Raw genomic sequence first — 21,982 nt, 5'->3', positions numbered from 1 at the left:
TGTGTTTTCTAGAAGAAAAAAGATTAACCCAGGGTTTCCAAAATAAAAGCAAAGATTGTGATTAAAGCTGAATTGGAATCTTTACTCGCTACTAGTAAAATAAATAGCCCCGTCTTAAGGAAGCTTTCAAGTAAGTCCTGGAGCCTTTGCCAGCCCTGGATTTTAATTAAAGAAACACAGGATTCCATCACTTCTGTTTGTTGGAGGAAGAAATATGTATTTTTAGGTTTTCAAAGCTTAGCCTACAGCACATGGAGCGCATCTGCTGGCTTTCAGAAATTGGGGAGCACAAATGGATGCAGATGTTTGGGCCCTTTGTCTTCCCATCTCGGCTCACCTCACCGCTGAGCGGGTGCAGTCCGAACACCGTTTCTGAAAACAGAGCGGCTCGAGTTACTTCCCAAGCACCCCCCTGGGGCCCGCAGTCAGCCTCTGTTTATGTGACGGAGCCAGGGAGCAAGGGTCTGCGCGGGGCTCCTCCGAGGGCTCCGCTGGTGTTGTCTTTCAGGGGAAAGAAAGACTGGGTTTCATAACCCCGTTCTCCGCTTTCTCTGAGGTGCTGCCCACTCTAATGGATTGTTGTCAACTGGTTTTGTTTATGTAGTGTCAGAGCTTCTCTGTAGGCAAGTGGTTGTAGTAAAGCCACTAGGTTTGTTGTAGAAAATGGGATACCTGTCAGCTTTACCTGATGGAGGACTCTAATCTTTCTTTCTTTCTGCTCAGTGCTTTTTTCTTTCTTACTCTCTCTCTCTCTCTTTCTCTCTCTCTCTCTCTCTGTATTTAAACAATATTGTCTTTTTTGTGTTCTTACATTTTTATTTAACTTGAACTTTCAAAACAAACTGCTGCTTTATCCTTTTCTCAAATACTCACAAAATCCTTCGAACTTTTCAAAATGTTTATGAAGTATTCCTGAGAGTGAAATCTCATAAAGAGCTTTGCTTCAGGACCAGAGTTCAAAGGAAAGTCCGTTTGGTTTTAATTTGAAAACTGTAAAAACAAAATTCCCTCAGAATGGCAGGGTGTGAATTGGTAACCTCAGTTTTATTGCCATCGGCCAAGCCCATCCCCAGATGCTTCCAATTAGAAGCCAGGAACGCTCACTTGGGTGGATATCGTATGAAAGCCTTTCTTTACTTTTCTCTCATTTTCTTTTTTTTTTTTTCCTGAGAAAAATAACAGTCTCAAGTTCTTTAACTTTAATTAAAGAAATAACTTCTTTTTTGCATGTTGTTTAAACTTATGCAAAGAAAAATGTAATATTCAGAATTCTTACATGTCAGATTTGTAAACATATATAGTCCTGAATACATAGGGGTTTACATATATCTTATGAAGGCCAAAAAAAAAAAGTTTTTAAAAGATGTTAAAGCCTTTTTGAAATTGAAATCATGCATTTCTGGATTTACTATAATCAAAGAGTAGACCTTTTAACACTTGACTTTGTTTAAAAAGGGGTAGTTATTCCAGTGCTTTCTTCAGGATTGTTACAGAGAATTTTCCATTATAATATAAATAGTAAGCTTTTTCATTTTTCATCAGTTGTACGTTCAGTTGTAAGAAGTACTTCTGTAGGAATCTGGGAAGATGTAATCGGATAAAAGAAACATCCCAGATGTTTCTCTGAAATTTCTATGTTTTTTAGACTTCTCTTTATTTATATTTATTAGTTTAGATTGCTCATGGAAGTGGAAGTATGTTGACAAGACAGTACCTTTTAATTTATTAGAATGAAATGAAATTGTCAACTGAGTCTACAAAGTGAGAATTTTGTGACTAAGGATGATGATGAAATTCTATTTTAGAAAATAAGTTCATTTCATATATAAATTAGAATACTCTCATACATGAAAAGAAATTTCCCTGTCTTATTAACTAGCATTTACAAGACAACTTGATTTTGAAACTGGATATTCTTAGCAATCAGCTCAGCAAAAATCATATGTCAATTATTTCTCCCAAAAGAAATAGAAACCCAAATCTTCCAGATTGGCACAGGCCTCCCGGGGGTCCCGTGTCACACAGAGGCCCCGGATGCCCTGTGACTGTGGATGGGGCGCAGGCACTGATAGAGCCAATGAGCCTGACAGGAGAGCCGCTCCGGCTGCCTTCCTTCCCTGCGGTGCAGCCCTCCCCGGAGCCTCGGAACGAGGGCGTGTGGTGGTACTCATGCCTTTTCCCGCATGTCTCCTCAGGGTCATTACAGACCTTCCGACTTGCTGTGTCCTGAGACGTACGTGTGGGTGCCCATCGAGCAGTGCCTGCCTTCCCTGGAGAACTCCAAGTACTGCCGTTTCAACCAGGACCCCGAGGCAGGTATGTGTGGAGCAGAGCTCGACGGGAAGCCGTGGCTCTGGTCCTAGAATTCATGTGCTGGGGCTGTGGCTCCTAACAGGGTCCAGGAGCTTTCTGTCTATTGTAGAGTGTGCATGAGTGTGTGTGTGTGTGTGTGTGTGTGTATAAGAGGGACCACATGCACACACACAACAAGTAGCTTTGCAGAGAAATGCAGACAACTCGTGTGCTGGTGCTCCTTGCTGACCGAGTTCCTCATTCGATTCGTTTTCACATCTTGCTTGAGGGCTGACTCCGGCACCCGTTACTTTTACTCAGAGTGCGTAAGAGTTGTTCCCCCGATTACTTAGCCACCAAGATAGAAATACTGACCAGTTGGACTGAGGAAAGTTGTGGAAGGGTTTCGGGGTGGAGCTGGGCAACAGGCCGTGATGGCTTTTGGTTCTGAGATACTTTCTTGACTTTCTTCTTGCATCTCTGTGCTTCTCCTTTTCTACCTCTTGCACCTCCTGCCCAGAAGGCCCAGCACATTTTCTCTCGTGTTCCCCATGGGTGCTCCCCTTTTAAATCGTGCAGCGAAGTGTGGTGGAAGCCAGTTCCTCCTTGAACCCTGCTCTCGGCCTTAATTGTTGGGAACTCAGTCCAGGTTCCTCCTCTATCCTGTGCTCACTGTCATTGGTGGAAGCACTCACTGCTCCATCCTGCCGACTGGTCCAAGTGTGGGGGCACAGGTTCTGATCCTGCCCTGCTACGCTAACTGTTGGGTCCGAGCCCCTCTGCTGGGGGCTGGACCTTCTTGGCTACTGGGTGGTAGACGGAGAAGCCATGAGAAGTTGTGGGTGTATGAGGGAGCCTTCATTGTAGGAGCTAGTGGCCATGTAGCCATTGCTAACAAGGAGCCACTAGACAAAAAGATCTTCAAAGCGAAGTCCCATACAGCAGGTGGCTGCCCACGGCTAGTTAACAAATCATCTTCCCACCCAGCAGCAGTAGCCTCTGTCCCCACAGCTGTTATCTGAGCAGCCGCAGCTGCCTCTGCACCCACCGCCTCTCACCGTAGCCGCCTCTGAGCTCTCTCCCCGGCTCTCCAGCCTCTCTCTCCAGCACACTGGCTGGTCAGTCACATGCATTAAACTACTGAGACCAAAGTAGTGACATGTTTGGGTTGTAGAAGGGCAGTGTGCCCTGAGCTTGCTGTGTCCTTGGACACTCGATTAAGAGTCCATGCTCAGAGTGGCCTTGGCACCGGGCACTGTAGAAAGAGCCTTTCGTACTCTGATGGCCTTGAGCATCTGGCGACTCTGGTGTGGTTCCCACGGAGTGTTAACAAAATTCAGCAGTAAATCTGAAAGATCTTACTGGCCGTGTTCAATGACTCGTAAATCAGGCAGCATCCCACCAGCAGACACCAAGGAGCTCTGAGGAGTTGTGCACAGTGGACGGCTTATAGGCAGAAGAGGGCGGGACAAGGAAGTTACACCAGCAAAGAGCTGATTGGTTGTGGCAGGGTCTGCCAGGAGTCTGTCAGGCAGTTCACCTCAGGAGTGCTGACCATGGCATCCCAGCTGGGCCGGTGTAAGGCCCGGCTCCTGGGGAGGCTGACCCTGATAAAGCGAGGCAGTGAGTCTCGGTTTGCTGACCGGGCTGGGCACAGGGGACTCCACTCGGGGCCTGTTGTCTCATTTTTAACAGAAGAAAAGGAAGAGCCTTTTCCACATGTGGAGTCGTTGGAACTTTCCAGAGAACACCATGCAGTGTTATCAGTATTGAATATCACAGTCCAGACACTATTTGAAATCAGACTTATGTCCTGTGGTTTTAGGAAATTAAAGTGCAGTTTCTGCTGGAATGTTGTGCGTGCTGTGCAGCATGGCCGTTTGGGATTGAAGTGGCGTTCCTGAGAAACCTGCTCTCTGGGGCCAGGGTTGCTTCTGCTTGACCCAGACGCTGACGCAGAGTAGTGCTGTCAGTCAGCGGGTGCTTTCTCCCAGGTCCTGGCTCCCCTCCAGCCTCCAGCAGTCAGATCCCCACCGAAGGCACCGCCGCCACCCTAGTCTCTGGGAAGCGCAGTGGCTACGGGTGCACCAGGGCCCACCTGTACGAAAGGTTACGTTTCCCATCCTGAGTGGCTGCAGGCCTCTGGGAACCTGTTCCTCCCTCCTCTACAAATACCCCCCGCGCGCCCCCCCCCACACACACTGGAGATTTAGGTTCCATGGTTATTTCTCAGCTAGGAAGACTGGGTAACAATAAAAACCCGGTGTATTTCCTGCTTTTAAAGTACTGGAGTGGGCGTGGGGGGCTGACAGCTGAAGTAGCTTGGAAAAGTCTAAAGAAATCACCAAGAGGCCTTTTGTTTTTCGTTCAGGACCTCAGGTCCCACTGTAGAGAAAGGATCTCAAAGGTTTCTCAAACGATTATTTATTTTATTTTTGTTACTCCTCACCCGAGGACATTTTTCCATTGATTTTTAGAGAGAATGGGAGAGGGAAAATAGAAACATTGATGTAAGAGAAACACATCGATGGGTTGCCTCCTGCAGGCGCCCTGACCAGGGCTGGGGCCAGGAGGAAGCCTGCAGACATAGTACGTGCCCTTGACCAGAATCGAATCCAGGACCCTTTGGTTCGCAGGGCGACATTCTGTCCACTGAGCCAAACCAGCTAGAGCTCAAATGATTTTTAAGTCTTCAGGTTGTTTTAAATTGATAGTTGGATATGGATAGATTGAATATTTTTGTTTACATCTTTTTATTGATTGATTTGAGAGAGAGGAAGGGAGAAGGAGAGGAACAGAAACGTCACCCTGTCGCTCCACTCATTTGCACACTCATTGGTTGTTTCTCGTATGTGCCCAGACTGGGGATCAACCCGAAACCTTGGTGTATGCAGCTGACACTAACCAGCTGAGCTGCCTGGCCAGGGCAGGTAGATTTAAAAATTTCTGCATCAAAGTTACATCTTACCTCTTCTTAAAAATTATTTTAAAAAAATACTTACTGGGACACTAATAGAAATTTGTCCAAATTCGAGAAACCACGCTCAGGAGATGGAAGTGACACCGTCTCCTGCAGCAGTGCATTGTGGGTGTGCGCTCCTGCCCTTCCTGTCCGTGCACCCTCGCTGTTACGCCTTCTGGGAAATAGTCCGACTCATCCTGACTTTGGACTTTCCATAGTTGGGTTTGCTTCCTGAGTTGGGTCTGCCGTGTAGTTGTCTTACCAGCCACATTCTCCCGTTATATCGCACTCATGCCCAAGTATGTGTAGCGTCGTTGCCATCGCTGTGCCTGCCCCTGTGCAGCTCTCTTCACGAGGAACGGTTGTCGTGTTATGTAATAATGCTGTCGCAGTGCCAAGCGAAGAGGATGACCTCTCGTCATTCTTCGGGAAAGCCTACACGTTACCAAATCTCCCTGAAGAGTGAGTGCGTTACGTCCCGTGAGGATAAGTAGCGCTTTGCGCTCTCGATGCGCTTCCTTTGAAGCACCCGTGTCTCCTGTGAATAAAAAGCTAGGAAATCAGACAGTTGTTTCTCGAGTTTTCCTTGAAGATCAACGCGTCATAGAACGGATGGCGTGTTTGTGTCACTAGCGATGGAGCGCGTACTCAGAAAACGGGGTTTGTGGGATTACCTTCAGTGTTGGTTTCCTGAAGTTAAGTGGATGCATTAGAGAAGGAGGGGAGGGGTTCTGCAGGGACACACCGGCCGGCTCAGGGCGCTGGCGGGCCTGCCGTGGACGCGGAGTCTGGTCTGGGATCAATGTGGCTTGTCCTCGAGCATCTGCCGTCCCTTGGGCTGCTGGGTGTGGGGTGAGCTGTGCAGGTTTGTCGCCCAGCACTGAGGACGTGTGTCAGGCAGAAGGGCATGATGGCGGCTACCGCAGGGTTTTGTGAGGACTTAGGACAGTTTTCCTCCTTTCATAAATAAATCCTAACAACTAATTTATTTTTAATATTTTAAGTGTCTGGTAAATTTGTTTAGCTTTTAAACTGGTTTTAAAACTGATTCTGTATAGTGTGCCAAGAATCAGAACCTGCCTTTATTGTAAATATGACTGGTGGTTATAAACCTGCAGAAAACAGAAATGTATTATTTTGTCTATAACAATAAGTGGTTTCTGACATTAATACAATGTACCTATTGAAAAGGCGATTGATTTAATTTTCTGGCTGTAATTTAAGGCATGGTAAAAATATGATGGGAAACTCTGAATTTACATGTTTAAAGGCATCTTATGAAATTGTTAAACCTGGTAACTTGGGCAGATGTCTGGTGGAGCAAGGAGAGTGGTAGGAGAGGATTATGGATGGGGGTTGACATCACTTTCTATTTTTTTCTGTATTATTTGGGTTTTGCAACAAGTACTCTTTTATAATTTAAAAGGATATTTAAACATAATGTGCTTATTACTGAGTATTCAGTAATTTCATAGATGACTAATTCCCAGGAAATTTGTTGTTCAGGTTAGTGAAATACTTTAAAATTTATATTGTATTGTTCTTTTTATTCTCTTATTACATGTCTCGTTGATCTCTGTTCCCTTTTCCTAAAGTACTGGCAGTTTTAAATATGGGTGTGTTTTTTTATTGATTTTAGAGGGAGAGGAGAGGAGAGGAGAGAGAGAAACATACATCGGCTGCCTCCTGTATGCACCCCAACCAGGGTTTAACCCGCAACCTGGGCATGTGCCCTGACCGATAATCAAACTAGCGACCTTTCAGGGCATAAGATGGCACTGAGCCACATTGGCCAGGCTGTGAATTTTCTTAAATAAATATTATATTGGGGAATTTTTTTGGAGATTTGTGACAATTTGAAAAAACAGATGAAACACGTAGCTTAGAAATAGCAAAAAAACACTTAAGAAAAAGCCATGTCATGAATGCATAAACTACTGTATATAGGTAGTAGTGCATTTACCATCATAAAATATGCACAAATCTATTGTAAAATATCTGACATAAAATTAACAAACTTACACATAACCACAGACTGCACGTGACACCATTTGCTGTGGAGAAAAATGTACACAAACATAGCGGTGCATTCAATCGTAACGTCGTGGAGAGCTGGGTGGTGGGGGTAGGTGTGTGGGTTGTGATGCGTGTGGAGAGCTGGGTGGTGGGGGTAGGTGTGTGGGTTGTGATGCGTGTGGAGAGCTGGGTGGTGGGGGTAGGTGTGTGGGTTGTGATGCGTGTGGAGAGCTGGGAGGTGGTGTAATGTGTGAGCATTAATGTGCACGAAACTGAGAGCAGGAACCAGGTGCTGCCTTTTCCTTTGCCGTCGCTTCCCCCGGGAGGGAGGCGGTGACCTAGCAGATGTAGGTGTTTTCCTGTAGTAAAGCACATGGATTTTTCTGCTTCGGTTGGATAGGAAGTTATAAGAGACAACACACTGTGAAGTTGGTCTGTCCAGCCAGGGCTGCAGAACCACTGCAGGTTCAGCACGGAGAACGTCTGGTGCAGGGAACTGGAGTGCTTGTGTATGATGCGCGCCCAGGGGCACTGAGGGACAGCCGGAGCTGGGCAGCAGCAGGAGGCCGGCCGCGCGCCTGGCTGAATAGGAAGGGGCCAGGGGCCGGGCTGCCCCAGAAGCTGGAGCCTGACAGCATCAAGAGCAGCAGGAGTCGCTGCCGAAGCAGAGCCCGGGAGCAGAGGGGAGACGCTGGGGAGAAGTCCTGGCATCTGTCCCCCCAGCTCCAGCTCCCGCAGCGAGGGGAGAGTGCAGGCGGGACACCCGCCCTGGGGTGGAATGGGAGCAGCCTTGAGGAGGCACCTCCTGCCACGCTATGCTTCCACCTGGACCAAGGGGAAACCGGAAATGGCACCGGACTTCGCTCTGGTGTGAGGACCCTCTGGCTGTGTCCTGGGGTCCCCTGGTCCTCACCCGTCCACGCAGAGCAGGCTGGTGCTCAGTGGGGGCATGTGGTCTGCTCTGGCCTGAGTGACCTCTTTGGGAAAAGCCGTGGGTGGCTGGCATGCCCATCGCAGGTATCTGGGCAGGCCTGGGACATAGTCAGCCTGCAAGGCCTGATTTCGCCTCCTCACGAGGTGATGGAGGCAGGTAGCCTGAGGCCAGCGCATGACCTGGCCTCTCAGACGCTGCAGGGCTCTGTGCTCTGTCTCTCCTGACACTGAACTTGATTTATCCTCATCAGCCAGTGGCTGTCTCGTGGAGGACGCAGTGTCGGTTGAAGAGTCAATGCTGATTATTTAGAATTAGGAGCAACTGTCAGAAATGGAAACCTAAGGTAGGTTGTTGTAAACAGATAGTTACTCCTGTTTTATGTGAAGTTCTAGACATGGCCGTCCGGGGCTGGCATGGCCGTGTGGTTCCACGAAGTCTCACGTACCCGGAGTCCTTGGTGGTTTTACTTTTGTTGAGCTGAGGGAAAGCTCTTCACCGCAGGCTCCCAGGCAGAGGCCAGGCTGTCCTCTGGCGTCCAGTGTGCTGCTGACACCCAGAAGGTCCTTCACTGGGAAAAAGCAGACCCAACAGTGACAGCCGCAGCAGGCTCCGCGTGTTCTCCGTGACCCCTGCCCCGGGCAGGGTGCCCATCGCCCTGACCTGGCCGCCCGGGTCCGCCAAGACGGCAAGTGGGCGGAAGGCTTGGCGCAGAGGGGACCCTCAGCCTGGGTGCACCAGCTCGAGGAGAGGCACGTCCGTGTCAGGCAGCGCAGGAAAGGCCTGACTGTGCGCCTGATTGTGGTGAGACCGTGACAAGATGTGGGGACAGTGTTTCCATGGCACACAATTCTGTCTCCCCGACGTGCCAGGAGCGCACCCTCAGCAGGGCCTCGGGCGTGTCTAACCCGCTCAGGTGGGTCCTCCTGCTGTGCGCCCTCCCTGCGCCTTCTGCTCCCAGGGGGATCTCAGCGCTTCTGTCCGTCTGTCCAGTGCGTGACTGAGTTAGGAAAAGGAGTTTGCTCGGTGCCTTTTTAATCCGTGTTTTGTTGTTGCAGCGGATGAAGGTCGCAGCAGGGACCCCGACCGGCTGCAGGTGCTGTACAAGAAAGCCATCCTGCCTTACGGCGTGTTCAAGCAGCAGCAGCGGGAGCCGGGCGAGGAGGCCGCCGTGCTGCAGTACGCCAGCCTCGTGGGCCAGGCCTGCTCCGAGCGGATGCTGCTCTTCCGGAGCTGAGCCGCTCGCCGGCCGCACCCGCGTGCTGGGCCTGTGCCGCCCACACGCCGCTGGGGCATCCCGTCCGCCCGCAGATCTCTTTTATTTTGACTATCATATGGCTTTTGTAAACTATTTTGTGGCAATGTACTTGTGAGACTCTCATGGTTAATGTAAAGATTTAAAAAATATGTTATGACCTAGCTCCATAATTGGGGTTTATAATTTCAGAAGTTTGTTTTATGAATAAGACATGGTAAGCTTCTCTTATTGTCAATATTTTAGAAAGTAAAATTAACCCGTGAATTGTAAGTAATTTTAATTACAGTTGTGCCTGTTTGTTCTGTTAGAATTCAAAGCAGAGTGTGTCCTCAGATCCATTTAAAACATTAGGTTATGCCAAAAAACAAACAAAAACCCCGGCGGGTTTTTGTGGAAGAAGGTGGGGGTGTGTTTCATCGCTTAGAACACGTCTTCTCCGGAGAAGGGAACTGCTGTTCGTTCTCAGTGTTCAGTCCCTGCCGCGCGTCACGTCGTGTGGGTCAGAAGGGAGCTGGGGGGCAGGTGAGACGGAACAGGCGTCTTGACACTGGGTCTGTGGACCCCCACGGTCCCACTCGCCCCCGGCGTGGCCTGATTTCTTCCGGGAAAGTTGTTGCTAGTGCTCCTGTCACTCAATTTCCCAGTGTGGACAGTCGATGTGTATTTGCCCAGGTATGTAATTTGCTCTGTTTCTAAAAGTTTAGGAAGCGGGGTTTCTAAAGAAAATGTTGGCTCCTGCCTTCCCTGGCTGCTCATTCCTCTGGACTGAGGACACTCGTCTTTGGTTCTTGATTGAGAATTAGCTCCTATCCGGCTGCTTTCATGCTGTGGCCTCCGCTCTAGGGTCAGGGTGGAACTCCGTGTCTCGCCCTTTGATTGGGTGTCACTGGGGATGCGACGCTGGTCACTGAAGTGAAGCCTCCTCTGCCCCTCCCACTTCCTTTTGTTGGAGCAATTGCCCCTGTGGCCACTGTCAGGGTGGCGGGCTGTGCTTGGGAAGGAGGGCAGGCGGGCTGTGGAAGCACGAGGATGGGTGGTTTTCTCTGTTGACCTGTCTCTGTTGACATGTCTGAAGCAGATCCCGGGAGGAGAGAGGAGAGGCTTGGAAGAAGTCGGCTGGTTTTCTCGAGCTCTCTCCGCTGACCTCTCGGTCCCGGCAGCCCCGTTCCGCCTTTGGTCTGTGTTGTGTTGCGTGAGCCTTTCGAGACTGTGCTCTAAAGTGCAGTCATCTGACTCACTGCTGCCTTTACATGTTCTTCTACATGCACTGAATTTAGAGAAAACACTGTACAGTCATTCCAGCAGCTAGAGCAGAAGGGAGACTCACGAAGCAATGTTTCAGAAGTCACATGTCTAGACATTGAACATCCAGGTAAACAGCGTATTCACTCAGTGTGGTTCCACCTGCCGTGTGTGGCTACATGGCCACCCGGGGATAGTGGTGAGTGAGCCGTGTCCTCTGAGAGCAGGGATTTCACGTTCTCCTGGAATCCTTCAAAGCAGGCTCCAAGGGCATTCGATTGACTGGCTTATAGCTGCCTTCAGAATCTATAGAAAGCTGCTTCTCTTGCCCTCTCAAGTGAAAGTAGCTTAATTTTTCTTATGATTACGAAAATGATACTGTGAGCAATTAAAACATTAAGAAAAATAGAACCAAGAGAGTAAAAATAATCAGAAATCCTGCCATACAGAGAAAGATTAGTCGTGTACACTTATATGTTATGTTAACATAAATCGGATTCCGTCTACATGCTCTTTTCTCAAGTTGTGGGCTCTGTAGGTGGACGTTCTCAGGTGGGATCGGAAGGTGTGATCGGCAGGGCGGTCCTTGGTGCTCTGGGCACTCGGATGCCAGGTCTGGGCGTCGGCTGCCTCCCTCTGAGTAGTTGGCGTGTAGAATGGTGTTGGCAAGGATCGCACTGAGTATCAGTGAGGAGACAGCTTGGCTCAGCACAAGCTGGTTTTTCCCGCAGGAGGCTCCTTCAGGGAGGCCGCTGGTCCGCCTGCCGGGACCTGGGCTGACCCTGCCGGGGCCCTGGTGGCTCAGGGAGGCCCCAGAGGGTCGGCATGAAGATTGGCTCGGTTGCTCAAGTCACGTGTTGGGTTTTTTGTTTGTTTTTGAGAACAGATAGCAGTTTTCTTGAAAAGCCAGGCATGTGTTCCTCTGCGTCTGCTACTGCTGCTGGTGGCTGGAAGGGAGGGGCAGTCAAGGGCAGTGGCTGCCGTGTCAGTTGACACACAGTCCAGCTGGGAAATCATCTCATGTCCTGGCTTCCTCTAGAGACAGAACCTTTCCAAGCTGGCAGCTCTGGTCACACCCACCTTTCTGTCTTGGGGCAGAAGGTAGAGGTTCCCCATATGACCATCGTTACTTAAATTAGTTCTGTTCTATTGAAACTTTTGTTCTCTTATTTTTACAAAGTATAATCTGAGCACTTCTTATATTCTAAAATATAGAGCCTATTAGATAAATATGTAATCACTTGATTAAAATTGGATAAGAAATTACTGTTCATTTTCCCTTTCAAACAAGCTTATCCTATTTTTAATCTATTTTTCAGAATATCGCTTGTGTATGGTTGCTCGACATAGTGGAATCTATTATGTAAGTGAACCTTTTCAGGTTTTGAAGGATGTATGGTTTGATTTTATTGGCTTTCTATTATTTCAGTGTGAATAAAGGTGAAAAAGAATATGATGACCAGTTACCTAAAACGTGTCTGTCTTTTTCTAACCTTAAAGAAAGGGCAATACAGTGGGTGTAATTGGGAAATGGTTGTTAGAAGTTGTTCAGACGTGTCCTCTTGTCCCAGAAGAGATCAGTGAGGCCGGACGGCTGGCGTGCACGTTACGTTTTTGCTCTCGTCTGTTCCTTCTGAGCAGCCGATGGGTAACGCTTGAGTGGAGACAATAAAGCTGCTTCTGTCCGCAGAGGCTCCTGCTGGTCGATACAGAAAAGACACGTGTGCTCCTCTGCTAACCCCTGGAGTTCCCTTCACCTGCGTGAACGTGTGGAGAGCAGAGAGAAGCATCGGCTGAAGCGTCGTGACATGGATTTTCGGTCAGTGGCTTCCCGGTCACTAGTCACTTCAGCCAGAGGAACCTGGGCTCCTTCCTCGGGAAAAAGAAGAGGAAGTGTCTCCTCCAGCAAGAACTGGGTTCCACAGGCACATCGGGGACGGACCTGTGTTACCCACAGGGACTTGCAGTGAAAGATTTGTTACAAACTCGGATGTAATTCTCTGTAAAGATTTAGTTTACAGAGAAGTTTTCCTAAATATCGATAAAGCAGTCTGCTTCAGCTACTTGTAACAGTCCACAGTGTGTCTATGGAACACATTTACAAGTGTGAGTCTTTCCTGGTGAGTTTATGGTAAAACGAATCCAATTTTCCAAGTTATTCAAATATCAGTTACAATTCCCACGGACATTTTTTCCAGAATAGAAATAGCTTCACTGTTTTTCTTCTTTGCAACGACAGAAAAGTGCACCGAAGACCATGGAGTCGCTTACAGTCCCGACCCTAAGCACCGCCCCTTCACGGGGCGCCACCCTGTCAAGTGTTCCGCCTGCACGTGTGCAGCCTGGGGCTTTAAATAAAAATGGAGTCATGCCATGTATACTGTGCGTTACTCCTTATTTGATGCAGTGGAGCGTCTGAGGACATTGTGAAGATGCAGTGAGTGAGGAAAGAATGTCACCTCCGAGGCCGCACACTGTCCCGCTGTGTCTTCTCTTTTGAGACGGGGCGTGGACGTTACCCCGTGTGGGTAGCAGGGCTGTAATTGACTGGCTTCACCGTTTTTGTCAGTTCTCTGCAAGACTTGGTGATGCCCTGGCCGGTGTGGCTCAGTGGATAGAGCGTCAGCCTGCGGACTGAAGGGCCTGAGGCTCGATTTCAGTCAAGAGCACGTACCTCGGTTACAGGCTCCTCCCCAGCCCTGGTCGGGGGCATGCGGGAGGCAGCCAATCGAAGTGTCTCTCTCACATCAGTGTTTCTGTCTCCCTCTCCCTCCCACTCTCTCTAAAGTCAGTGGGAAAATACCCTCCGGTGAGGGTTAGAAAAAGACTCGGGGATGCCCTCGCTCCGCATTCCGCTCCCTGGCCGCCAGTGGTCAGTGAGCAGGAGGACTTGTCTGTGCCCTCAGGGTCCCGCAGGGATGTGACTTGTACAGCTCTGCCCCACACTCCCTGTCCCTCAACTGAACATCTGGGAGGCAGACCCACACTGCTGTTCTTACAGGTTGCTCACCCCTAACGTTTCCAGTTAGAACATGTCTGTCTGTGAAGCTTGAGGTAGCCCTGGCTGGTTTGGCTCAGTGGTTAGAGTGTCAGCCCGAGGCCTCAAGGGTCACGGATGTGATTCTGGTCAAGGGCACATACCTCGGTTGCAGGCTCGATCCCTGGCTCAGGCTGGGGCATGGGCAGGAGGAAACCAAACCGTGTGTTTCTCTCACATCAATGTTTCTTTCTCCCTGTCTCTCACCCTCCCTTCCATTCTCTCTAAAAATCAATGGGGGAAAAATATCCTTGAGTGAGAATAAATACATGCATACATACATGCAGCAAACCCTAATAATACATACATACACGCAAACATACAGCAAACCCTAGTAATCTGAGGTGCGAGGCGTAGCCGCTGGTAATGACCGGCCGAAGGGTTGCGGAAGCAGCTAAAGGCATGCAGTGCCTCCCACATAGGAGACCATGTCGGCATTTGAACATCCCCGTTCACAGTCGTTCAGACGGTTCTGTGGGTCAGTGACCATTGTCCGCACACTGACCACGTCGGGCCAGTCTTGCAGAGCCTGGACCTGGATCCATCTGAAGTCCCCGCTCGCGGAGGGGGTCTGACCCCACAGGGCGAGCACTCCCGAGCGGCTCTCTCTCCACGAGGATGTGGGCAGGTTCTCAGGCACCAGGGGAGCCTCCGCCCTCGGTGCCACCGCAGACTCCGCTGTGTCATGAGGGAGAGGTTTCGAGGCCGGGTATCGTTCTGTGCGTTTCTGTTTATTTTGAGAGAAAACTAGACAGTGGAGGCCTGGGACACCAGCGTCTGTCATGGCGGTTATAGCTGCACCCAGGGCCCAGTGGCTGCTCCATCTTGTCCGCGAGTTGCTCCCACATTTCTTTCTCCTGCGTCCTCCTCCCACGCGGAGGCCTTACATCATCCCCTCGGCTTGCCCCGAAGTCACAGGTTGCGGGGCTGACCGGCAGACCCTGAGCGACGGGGGAATGGTTACTCCGACACGTTTCTGTGAAAGAGGCTAAGGGACTGCCTGGCTTGAGAAACCAAACAGCCCAACTTCGCCTGCCTCCTTAGGCTTTTATTGTAACAACAGCTTGAACTAAAAGTAACTATTAATACTACGAGCAGGGCAAGCATCCTTGCGAAGACACGTGCGCCTGCGGTGTCCTGTAAGCAAGGACGCTGAGGCCTAAGCATAACGATCTCAGTAAACACCGGGGCTCAGCCTTGTTTGGAAAAGTCCTGCCTCCCCACAGCGGGAGCGCAGCGCACTGTCCACTGCCCAGTAGGTGGGAAACCAGCGCCCTTCAGATTGACGGGAGGGGGCGCCTGACCTAGGGCTGTGGGATGCTGCCTTGGGGCAGTGGGGACGATGAGACTGGGAAATAGATTTGTAGCTTTTAACCCAAAAATAAAAATAAATAAAGACTCTGTATGTTGGTAATAAGTGAGCTCTGTTGTGTGAGCTGTGTGCCCGGCCCCGGGCAGCACCATTGGACACGGAGGCCGGCCGAGCTGTTTCCTGGGGTCGTCGGAAGCCCTGTGCTCACAGCAGCGACCAGCGGTGGTTCCAGAGCCCAGAGCACAGGGCTCAGTCCCAGCACCCGCGCTCCTGTGGCCAGAGGTGGGCAGAGCCGCCTGCTTGCCTGGCACCCGCTGGCGACCTGGGCAGAAGCGAGCTGTGGCGGGAGAGTGAGTCGTCTTCATCGTGGGGAGCGAGCTGCTCAGGTGGCCCTGAGTGCAGTGGAGACACGTCCGCTGTCCCTGTCCTGCCCTTTCGGTTAGTCTCCCCGGAGCCACCAGGGGGCAGAAGGAGACCGGCTCACCCTCTTCTTAAACTTCTGACAACCCCACGGGGAGAGAGGAGCGAGCTTTCCTTTGGCCCATCTTGGCCGGTGTTTTTGATACGGATTCTCTTGTCCATTGGGCATGTCTTTGATTGTTTTATTTTTTTCAGATTTGGGTTGTCTTTGAATTAATTCTCCCCTCTGCATCTAAGACAGTGGTGAGAGGAAATTACAGATATGTAGCGTCCTGTATCGATTAATGACTTTGGGGTTGGACCCGGGCCCCACACAGCATCCCCGCCTCCCCTACCTTGTTCTCCACGTCCAGACTGGCTGGGCTGGTGCGGGACGGTGGCACCTCGGATTGGCTTATTGAGAAAGCCTTCGGCAGCCTCCCGTCCCCATCCCCCCCCCTCACCCCCCACCCCCACCTCCTTGACGTCGCCCTCCTCATCGGTCCCTCTCCGGGTCCCACATCACAGCGACCCATCCCGGCTGAAGGAACGAACCCGCCTGGCCAGCCCAGCTTCTTCCACCTTTCCCCCTACATCTCCCTCCTGAAACCACCGCAGCCTTTTCCTTCCTGGTTCCTGACCTCCGGGGGTCTCCCTCCCCCGTTGTGCCGGCCCCTTCCCCCCACAGGTTCGTGCCCGCGAGGTCACACCAGGTGCTGGGCCAGGGTGCTCAGGAGGCCGCGCCCACTGCGAGGACCCCACTGCTGGCCCTTCCCTTGGTCCTGGTTCTGGTGACTTCCCGAGCTGCCCAGGACCCACGTTCTGGCTGCGAGCGCCCGCTCGGGGGGCCTGCACAGGAGCCAGTGTCCGTTCCCAGGGCCAGACCCACCTCTTCCAAGAGGGACGATGAGGTCCACGCAGCGAACCTAGTGTCATAGGTTCTGTCAGACCGTTTCCCCCTGGAGACTTCGCTACTGGCCCGACCGGGCCTGTGTTCTGCGTGGCCCGGCGTTTCCAGCCCGTGCGGTGCCGGACCCGGGCATCTCGGCGGAAGTCGCGGGTCTCACTTTGGCTTCCGGGGCACAAAGGGCATGGGAGTCGCGAGTGGCAGGTCTGGGCTGTTTATCAGACTTTCCACCCCATTTCGAAGGGAGAGAGAGCACAGTAAGAGCCGGTGTCGGACCATTTCAATCAAGACCAAGTTCCCCAGGAGGCCCCGCGACCCAGACCTCCCGGCTCCTGCCACACCCTATAAAGATAAAGGTTGAGCCGGGAGTGTTTCTTTTGTTCTGATTGCTGGTATTTTGTGTTGCTAGTAAAATCCTCAGGCATCTGGCCCTAGAGGGCGGCCTCGCTTTTGATACGACTGCTCGCAACCGCCCCCCAGCAGGTCACGTCTTCCTCGGCTGAGGGGCTCCTGTGGGAACCCCACACTCGCTGGGCATCGCCCATGGGAAGGGGTCCGGTCAGTGGGGCCTGGGTTTCCAATTCCTCCTCATCTTAAAACCTTGTACTTTTATTGATTTTGGAGAGGAAGGGGTGGGGGAGAAAGAGAGAGAGAGATCAATGATGAGAGAGAATCATTGACTGGTTGCCTCCTGCATGCCCCACACCGGGGATCGAGCCTGCAACCCTGCATGTACCCTTGACTGGAATCCAACCCGGGAACCTTCAGTTTGTACGCGGATGCTCTATCCACTGAGCCATGCTGGCCGGGCCAAGTTCAATTTTTTAATGATGATGGTGTGGTCTACAGAGAGTCCAAACGTCGTTTCTCTTGTTCCATATTCACAGCCATTGTGGTCACTGCCTGGACCCATATTTTAATCCGGGGTTGGAGATGGGGACATGCTCATTGTATTCTGTCTTGACTTGTTACTCATAAAGAGAACTTACCCTCAACTTTTGCCCCCAAAGTACAGTGCACGTAGAGAAGCCAGATCAGTTCCTCATTCTTGCTCTTTATTTAGCGATTTTCGAAATAAGGACTTGATCTCCTAGCATATTTCAAAGGTAGCCAATGAGTTTCTTCCTAAGTTTCATAGGAACTTTCGGGTTGAAACAGAGAAAGTGGTTTAAATGCATTGCAACCTGTTCCTCTGGTCACACAGGAAATGAAGGATATGTGTGCAGTCCTTTCACTTACCAGTTTTCATGATAATAAATTTGCTCCTTATTCTTTGAAGGTGGCCAATTAGGGGTGTGTGTGTGAGTGTGTGTGAGTGTGTGTGTGAGTGAATTAAACGTACTTAACGTGTTGAACACAGTCGGCGAGTGTTAGTCCGTTGCCGTTACATCTTCTTCAGCTCCTAAGGCACCGTCTTTGGCCAGTGGGAGGCTCCTTCGTCATCCATTCAGTCGTTTGCTCATTCCTGTAACTGGGCGCTTTGTGAGGCTGTTGAAGGCCAGACACAGGACGAGGTGATGTGAGCATCACAGCAGGACTTGGTTGCCGTCTTGTCTACAGAAAGCTCACGGTCTGTAATGAGAAGCACATACAGATCGCAACCAGAAGGTGGTGTCACGAACGCTATGGAAATGAAGAAGGTCAGGGCCTGGAAGTTGTACCTATCCCTCCTGGTCACTTACCAATGGTCATAATTTAGTCACATGACCACATCTAGCTGCAAGGGAGTCTGGGAAATGTAGGCTTTAAGTGGGTGACTGCGCAGCTTTTCACTCCGCTCTGCAAACCCCCTGTGGACCATCAATTCTCCAAGTTTCAGGTGCACACGGACCACCTGGGGCCGTGGTCGGCAAGCTCATTAGTCAGCAGAGCCAAATAGCAACAGGACAACGATGGAAATTCCTTTTGAGAGCCAGATTTTTTAAACTTAAACTATATAGGTAGGTACATTGTTATTCACTTAATTAGGGTGCTCCTAAGGCTTAGGAAGAGCCACACTCAAGGGGCCAAAGAGCCGCATGTGGCTCGAGAGCTGCAGTTTGCCGACCACGGACCTAGGGATCTTGTTAAAGTGATTCTAATTCAGGAGGCGTGCCGATGGCTGGCTGTGGACGTTCTGTGTTTCCCACAAGCTCCCAGGTGAAGCGGATACGGTTGGTCCTTGGACCACATTTAAGCGCCACGACTGGAGGGTACGGACGACCCCATCGGAGGGACTGTCTGCTTTCAGGGCAGCCTGGCCTTGCAGCCGATGCCGCCTTTATCTTTCTGTCACTGTGGCTGCGGCTGCTGTTTGGGTAAATGTATGTGGAGGATGTTGCTTATTTGTATTAAATACCCAGCAATGTGTCCATCCGGAGGGGCTCAGTGGTTGAGCATTGACCTAGGAACCAGGAGGTCAGAGTTTGATTCCTGCTCAGAGCACAGGCCCGGGTTGCGGGCTCCATCCTCAGTAGGGGGCGTGCAGGAGGCAGCCAATCAAGGTTCTTTCTCATCATTGGTGTCTCTCTCTCCCCCTCTCCCTCCCTCTCTGAAATCAGTAAAAATATATTTTAAAAAATAGATGCCCACCCCTGTGCCAGCGTGCAAAGTGGAAGCAGAAGCGTCTTTGCCCCGAAGAGCTTTATGTGCATTCGCTTTTGTTTAGAATCTGGAGTTTTCTCCTTCGGACCAGAAAGTCTGAGTAATAGTATTCCCAGCAGAATAATATAAAAATGAGTTATTTTCTAAGTAGAAAACAAATCACAGTAGCACACAGTTTTCTTGGCGTTATAAATACTTAGACCTGTGGACTCCGTCCAGTTATCTTCAAACACTTTGGAAGTGTGAATAATTACACTGTGCGCCAGTATAAATAGGGTTTTTATTTCCTAGTGAAATCTAAGCACTTCAAGGCCCTTTAAGTGCGTTATCTTTTAAGTGTCATTAATCAAACTAGAAGCGTGCATCCCGCAGCCTTCCTGGCCTCCCGGCCGGTGAGCCGCCCCCTCTGCCTCCCACGCTGCCCCCACCTCTCCAAGGAGGCGCCCGGACTGCCTGGGTCTCGCACCCCCTGCCTCCCGCACCCAGAGCTCTTCCAGTCCCCACGCGGGATTTTGAGGTTAGGGTGTCTCGTCTGTTCCGTCCCCAGCACCTGGCCTTTTCTGCTTGACCTGCCGCCCTGGGGGCAGGGGCCCCATCTCCCTCCGAAGGTCTCAGGGGGAGGCGAGCGGCAGCCCCGGGAGCGCGTGCTCTGCGAACCTCGGCCTCACTCTGAGCAGCAGGAGGGTGGGTACCACTGTGGAGCCTGAAGTGACGGCTTACGTGATGCTCATCCCCATCCCACAAGTGGGGAAACTGAGGACTCGCCTGGGGCCGCACAGTGAGCTGCCGAGTCAGGACGCCCGCCCCGGCCCCCGGCCGCCCGCGCCTCCGTCCTTAAACGGGTTCATCTCCATCGGATTCTGCTGTAAAGTGAGGACAGGCTTTGGGATACGTTCAGACTTGCGTTTGGATCTTTAAATCGCAGTTATATTTAGCTCCTTTTCATAGTCCAGATGTGCCTCTACCTGGGAGCGGGCGGCGGGCGGGCGGCGGGCGGCTTTACTTTCAAGGCCGCTGCCCTGCAGTCATTCCCGCCTCCTCACGGCGTGGGGGGCTCGGGGGCGCGGGCTGCGGACAGGCCCCACGGGTCTCCACGCGTCCCTGTTTCATTCACTGTCGGGAAACGATCTTCAAAGTCGGACGAAGGGCCGGGCCGGTCTGGAGCTCAGCAGCTGAGCATCGACCTCTGAACCAGGAGGTCACAGTTCAGTTCCCGGTCAGGGCACAGGCCTGGGCTGTGGGCTCCATCCCCAGTCGGGGGCGTGCAGGAGGCAGCTGATCGTTGGTTCTCTCTCCTCATTGATGTTTCTCTCTCTCTCTCTCCCTCCCCACCCTTCCTCTGAAATCAATAAAAAAATATATATTTTTTAAAAATAAAATAAAAAGAAGAAAAAGTCTCTGCCGGCTGCTTCCCGAGTTTGGAGATAAACCGGAACCCTCTCCGCACCCTCTGGTGTCAGTGTTTGGACAAACAGTGCCGGGCCGTGAACACAGGGCTGCCTCGCTCTGGGCTCGGGCAGCCCTCGCTGCCCGCTGCCGCTCTAACCGCTCCCAGGCTCACCGGCAAAGCCGCGGGGATAATATGTTCATCCCACCGGGCCGGGCCGTCCTGAGGGGCCTCCCCAGGGGCTGCCCGGCGGGAAGAAGGAAATGCTAGTAAAGATGATGAGGTTTGATGGAGGAGAAACCTCCTAAAGGTACTCAGTTCTGGACATTTCCCCAAAGTGGGGCTGTAGCTGGTGCCCGTGTCTTCACCTTTCTTAACTGTGTAGCGTTTCATCAAGCAACAATTGAACTCTCAATTAACAATATTTTTAAAAAATATTTTTATTGATTTCAGAGAGGAAGGGAGAGGGGAGATAGAAACATCAGTGATGAGAGAGAATCATTAATCGGTGGCCTTCTGCACGCCCCCCACTGGGACCCAGCCCCCAACCCTGGCATGTGCCCTGATGGGGAATCGAACCCAGGACCCTTCAGTCCGCAGGCCGACGCTCTAACCACTGAGAAAACCAGCGAGGACAACAATATATATATATTTTAAAGAAGAAGTCAGGCCCACGCACCCTCTTCTGAGAAATCGCTGGCGAGCGAGGGGCAGCGGGAAGCTGGCCGGGGAGGGAGGCCGAGCGCGCCCCTCGGTAGCTGGTGTTCCTGCTGCCCGGCTGCTGGGGAGGGATTCTCCCGCGCGTCCCCGGGGGCTCCTGGAGACCGAAGAAAAGCTCATGCCACCGACTTTCCCTCCTAATTAAAATGTTAAACGGGGTGAAGAGGCCGAGTTTCATCAGCGATGTCTGCGCCCCTGCAAACCCCGGGCGCCCCGCGGGGCCCAGCTCCCCGGGAGTGACCTGAGTCAGGACGTGTTACTAAGTTTCCACATGTAATCAGCCCGGATATTTTCATGGAAACTTTCTCCTTTCTTTTCATAAGCATGTGGTTTGGTTTAAAAGAGCTCCGGGTGGGTGCCCTGTGTTGCCATAGCAACAGGCAGCTGGTCTCCACGAAGCCCTGGTCCCCGCGAGGGGCCGGCAGGAGTGGCATCCGTGGGATTAGGACGCTGAGGGGGCCAGAGGCTGTGGGAAAGCCTTTGTCCGCCCGCTGATCGCCCCTGCTGCTGCGCCTTCACATCGCCACGCGGGCCCCATTGGGGTTAAAAGTGAGAGCGGCGTTGGGATGGGTTTATTGTGAATTATGAGTCATGGGTCTCTGTGATCGCCTGTCAGCCTCGCCCTGCTTCCCCCGGGGCGCTGAGGGCCAGAGACGGGCAGAGGGGCGGTGGGGACAGACACCGGCCGCTCCAGCGTGGAGAATGGATGACACGGGCCGGGAGGCGTATCTTAGCGACGGCCTGGCCTCGGGCTCAGCCGCCGCCGGGGAGGGACCACGCCAGGGCAGGTCTGCTTTTCCCGCCAGTAGCCAGGCGGCTGGTGTCGGGAGGAAACCGCGACGCAGGTGTTCCTGCTCCCGGTCCTCGGTCTCTGTGACGTGGGCAGGACGCTGCGTGCGGGGCTGCGCCGCGCTGAAATGGGGCCCTCCCTGCACC

At 51.7% G+C, this 21,982-nt stretch overlaps 1 protein-coding gene across 6 annotated transcripts in view; it reads left to right on the top strand.

The window, feature by feature from the left end:
- ATE1 (arginyltransferase 1) overlaps window positions 1-13,079 on the top strand; it is a 52,427-nt gene extending 39,348 nt beyond the window's left edge. For 5 of the 6 annotated variants that reach the window (XM_070432012.1, XM_070432011.1, XM_070432013.1 and 2 more), the window contains 2 exons: window positions 2,196-2,316; window positions 9,260-13,079. In XM_070432012.1, coding sequence (XP_070288113.1) covers window positions 2,196-2,316; window positions 9,260-9,438 — 300 coding nt within the window. In that variant the 3' untranslated portion in view covers window positions 9,439-13,079. Of the gene's footprint in view, window positions 1-2,195; window positions 2,317-5,597; window positions 5,666-9,259 lie in introns of those variants that run through there. The other variant, XM_070432014.1, reaches the window with a different exon arrangement.
- Window positions 13,080-21,982: the final 8,903 nt, after the last annotated feature.

The sequence above is a fragment of the Myotis yumanensis genome, unplaced genomic scaffold, assembly GCF_028538775.1.
Source record: "Myotis yumanensis isolate MYYU_CA2020_CCGP unplaced genomic scaffold, mMyoYum1.0.hap1 SCAF_13, whole genome shotgun sequence".
NCBI classification, from domain to species: Eukaryota; Metazoa; Chordata; class Mammalia; order Chiroptera; family Vespertilionidae; genus Myotis; species Myotis yumanensis.
Note: the sequence above shows the minus strand (reverse complement) of the source record. Positions and strands in the feature narration are given on the sequence as shown.